The sequence below is a fragment of the Chaetura pelagica genome, unplaced genomic scaffold (genome assembly GCF_000747805.2).
Source record: "Chaetura pelagica isolate M959 unplaced genomic scaffold, ChaPel_1.0 scaffold963, whole genome shotgun sequence".
NCBI lineage: Eukaryota > Metazoa > Chordata > Aves > Apodiformes > Apodidae > Chaetura > Chaetura pelagica.
The window spans coordinates 1,083,024-1,087,280 of NW_009952705.1; the positions used below are offsets into that span (position 1 = coordinate 1,083,024).

Sequence of the window (4,257 nt, forward strand, 5' to 3'; positions counted from 1 at the left end):
GAGGTGCTGGAGACCCAGGGACCGGGGCAGGGACAGTGTGGTCAGGCCTGTCCCCGCCCGGGGAGGGACCCCCAGCCCCGGCCCCAGCCCCGCGGGCCGCGGATGCTGCGGAGCACAGGGCGGCCCTGGCCCCGCTCCCGCAGCCCCATCCCGGGATCTACAAACCAGACGCTCTCAGCTCAGGCATATTTTCCACTTCCAAGCCGCGGCGATCCGCAGGGAAGGGGAGTGTTTCCACCCAGCACACACCAGCGCCGCACAACACGGTGCCCAGCTGGGCTGGGATCCCTGCAGACCCTCGCTCCTCTCTGCTTTGCTTCCCCCCCCCCTCCTTTTCTTTAAAGCAATGCAAAGATAAAATGCACTCGATAGAAACACATTAAATACCAGGGAAAATTGAATACAGTAATTACCCTTTTTTTTTTTCTTTCTTTTGAAGATACAAAGGTTCAAGTTTACTGTAAAAGGGGTCGGTGCTACACGAAGGGACGGGCTTGGCGTGAGAGGAGCTGAAGGAACCACGGCTGGGGAGCCTTACACTGGGATATGATCGTGTGTAAATACAGCCTTAAACTACAGGAGAGACGATACACAGCCCTGGAGCCCTCTATGCTGGACACAAAATGCATCCTGGCGAGCACCGGTGTCCCCAGTCACCTCCCAGCCACCCCAGAACTCAGAGAGGCTCCACGGGCTCTGCTGGCGCTGCCCTGGGTGCAGAGGCTGCCTCTGTGACCCACACCCTGCCCGCTGCTGCCAACCCCCCTCCCCACCTGCCGAGACACACAGGGACACCCCTGCCAGTGCCGTGCCAGGGAGCTGCTGGGGTCTGGGGGGACAGAAGATGTTTCACTAAAACTGAAACACTTTGTTCTCACTGGGGGCCTTGGCACCCGCTGGCCTGGCCGGGGCAAATCCACATGGAAAACCAGAATCTCCCACTGTGGCTGTAGAGCCAGGGAGTGGACTGGGGGGAAACTGGCAAAATCCCCTCCATCTTTGGCACAGTCACCATGGCAGCCAGCACTGCCTTTTCTCATAAAAAAAAAAAACAAACAACCAACATTTAGGTGAAAATTTTCCAGCCCAACTCCCACTGAAAAGCTTAAAGGAAAAAAAATAAGAAAAAAAAATGCTACAAAAATAGTGACAATTGCTCAGCTGAGAACTTTGTGTTGGCAAAATCCACAGATCCTGTCACTGAGACTTCCAGAAATTCATCCTGGTTTTGTCACACTGGCCAAGTTGGAAGAGGAGATGCTGGAAGCCATGGCCAGTGGTGCCTTGCTTCACTGAGATGGAGGATTTCAGCCTCAGGGGCCACACAGTTAGTTTTGAGACCCCAACAATGACATTTTTTAAATATTAAAAATCTTTGGGGAAGAAAAAAATAATTCAAAAGAAGTCCTTCCTGCTGGGAAGCCTTTCCCAGGCATTCCACATCCTCCAACCCTCCCTTTGGAGCCAGCACAGGGCTGCCCCCCTGCATTCAGCCCCCTCACACCAGGACCAGGCTGGGGGAGATGGGACAGATAGGAGAAAAATGCTGTGGCTGCCAGCTTGGTCCCTGCACAGGGAGAAGTACAGGGCTGGGCTGTGGGGCAGAGGGTTCCCAGGCCACGGGGCTGCAGTGGGGAGTGGGGAGGTCTCCTATTGCTCTGTGTGGCTGCAGTGCCCATCGCTCGCACACTCTGTGGGCAAGATGCAGCCAGGGAGGGCCCCAGGCAGGCAGTGGCTGAGGGTCCCCCTGGGCCCCCTGAAGTTGCTTGGAGTCCCCTGGTCTGTGCCTGGGCAGCCTCCTTCTGCCAGGGAGGGCAGGATGAGGCAATTCTCCTGCTGCCACATGCAGAGAGGTCTGGTGGGGACAGCCAGGCACTGCAGGCAGGGCTGCAGCCTCTGCAGGGCCAGGGTCTGAGTCCCACAACACGGAGGGGCTGGGGGGGGAACTGGGGGGCACCACGGGGCAGGAAAAAAACGGGGGGGGCAGTTAGTGGTCAGGGTGCAGGGGGCAGTGCCGTGCCCCGCGGGCAGCCGTGGCACAGAGCACGCTGGCCATCTGGGCCGTGGGAGCTGCTGGGCGGCCATGTCCCTTCTCCTCTCCTACACAGCCCCAGTGGGGTCCTGGCCGCCGCACGGCGCGGGGCCACCACGGTGGCACTCACATGCTGTCCGCCAGCTGGTGACAGTCCAAGTCCCCCTTCAGCTCCAGGAAGCCTGGCAGCTTCACCCCCGTCTTGCGGTCCACGCACCAGCACTTGCCCCGCTGCCCGTCCAGCGCTGGGTGACACTAAGGGGACAGGTTCAGTGTGGGGTGCTCAGCCTGTCCCCACAGCCCCATCCCCACAGGCTGCCTGGCCAGGGCAACCAGGAGTTCTCATGGGGGCTTTGCCACCCCCATCCCACCCCAGGGCTTTCCCACAGGGCTCCAATACACCCGAAGGGCGATTCCCATGAAAGCCAAGAACTGGGGGTGGCTCTGCCATGACCTAGCTCTGGCCTGTCCATGTCCCCCTCCCAGCCTCACCCTGGCTGGGCAAAATGCAGGAGTGGCCTCCAGCCTCCCTGTGATGGGGGAGAGCCCATCCTACCTGCTTGGGGTGGAAGTTGCCGTTGCGGTCGCAGTTGGGGATGGGGATGACGTACAGGTCCTCGTGGGTGCGGGTCTGCGAGGCCGCCAGCCTCTCCAGCGCGCGGTGCAGCTCACTCTGGCACGAGCCCTGCGCCTGCGGGAGGAGGGGGCTGAGCCAGCAGTGGGGTTGGGGTGTGCGCCCACCCTGGCACGAAGGGACCCCCACCCTGGGGCACCCAGGACCCCCACCCAGGGACACCCAGCGCCCATCCTGCCCCGGCCCAGCGCAGCCCGGTGCCCGCGGTGCTCACGATGGGCCGCGTCTCCTCGCGGTGGTGGGGGCTCCCGCTGCTGCGCATCTTGTTGCCGTTGTTGGCGCGCTTCGCCTGCAGAAACCAGAGGGGGATCAGCACCGCGGGGCAGCCCCAGGGGTGGCGATGTCCCCACGATGCCCCAGACCCCACAGAGCAACTTACACCCCTGGTAACGATGTGCAGCTGGTGCTGCCAGGCCCCAGATCCCACGCTGCCTTCTCCAGTCCCTGCAGGCATCACCCCCAGCCCTGGATCCCCTCCTGCCCCTACACAAGGGTCTGCCCGTGCCACAGGTGGCCACGTGCCACCAGGCACCAGGTGCTTGCCCGGGGATCCACAGAGCTGGAAGCTGACCCTGGTACACACAACCAGGGAGCTGCAAGAAGACGCCAGTGCCTCCAAAAAAGCTGCCTCTGAGGAGCTGCTGCAGGAACGGGAGCACCAGGGCAGCACCAGGCACGGCGGTGGGAGCGGAGCCGCGCTCTGCCGTGGGGCACAGCCCCCGCCAAGACATGAAAGAAGAAATTCCTGGAATAAGAAAGTTAATCTCCGTGGGGCCAGTCCCGAAAGGCGGCGTTTGGCATCCTCGCCTGCGCCAGGAGAGCAGCCAAACTGCAATCCCAGATGTTGGCAGCTGGAGGGAGCGTCATGAGATCCGAGCTCTCGGCGCGACTTTATTTTGTAAAAAGCCGCCGGTCCCTCCGGTCGGGGCCGTCAAGGCTCAGCGGAGGGGGGGGACGCCCCGGGTCCTGCTCTCGGAGCCACGTCAGGCACAGCCCGAGCAGCGTTTTGACTCCCAGCCCAGCTGGGCTGTAAGAGGAAGGTGCCAGGGCTCCCTGCCCGAGTTCATCCTGAGGCTGGGCTTATGCTGATCAATATTGCAGCCAGCAACGGGAAAAACCTTCCCAAAGCAGGCAGGGGGTGGGCACTGTGCAGCGTGGCTGGATGCGCCCAGGGGCTCAGAGCGCCAGCAGCTGCCGGGGTGATGGGGCAGGCAGTGGGCAGGGAGCAGGCAGGCAGCATGGTTGGAGCTTTAGCCTCCTGCCCAACGCATTCCCATAGGATCCCAGCCCTGGTCTCCCACCAGCACTCCTACAGCAAAGGGCTCCTGGACCGGCTCCCAGTTAAAGTTCACCACGAAGCCCCGATCAAACCCTCCTCCTTCATTCGTGTTATTTGTTATTTGCTTAATCTGTCCGGTTTTTTTCCAGGAAATGGCTCATGCCCTTGAAATTTGAAACACAAACCCAAAGTCTCCAGGACCCCGTGCAGAGCAATGCCAGCCCTGGTGGCACCAACCACGGGGCTGTGGCGCAACGTGGGCAGCAGAGCCCAGCCAGGGGCTGGGGGGGGGGGGGGACGATGTGTCCCCTT

General features: G+C 61.6%; 1 protein-coding gene across 1 annotated transcript in view; it reads right to left on the reverse strand.

Annotated features, from left to right (window-relative positions):
- Positions 1-2,158: 2,158 nt before the first annotated feature.
- Positions 2,159-4,257, reverse strand: part of IGFBP4 (insulin-like growth factor binding protein 4) — a gene marked incomplete at its 5' end in the record, with an annotated part of 7,570 nt that continues 5,471 nt past the window's right edge. Inside the window, 3 exons of the mRNA XM_009994214.1 lie at positions 2,159-2,287; positions 2,589-2,723; positions 2,881-2,955. Coding sequence (XP_009992516.1) covers positions 2,159-2,287; positions 2,589-2,723; positions 2,881-2,955 — 339 coding nt within the window. The remainder of the gene's footprint in view (positions 2,288-2,588; positions 2,724-2,880; positions 2,956-4,257) is intronic.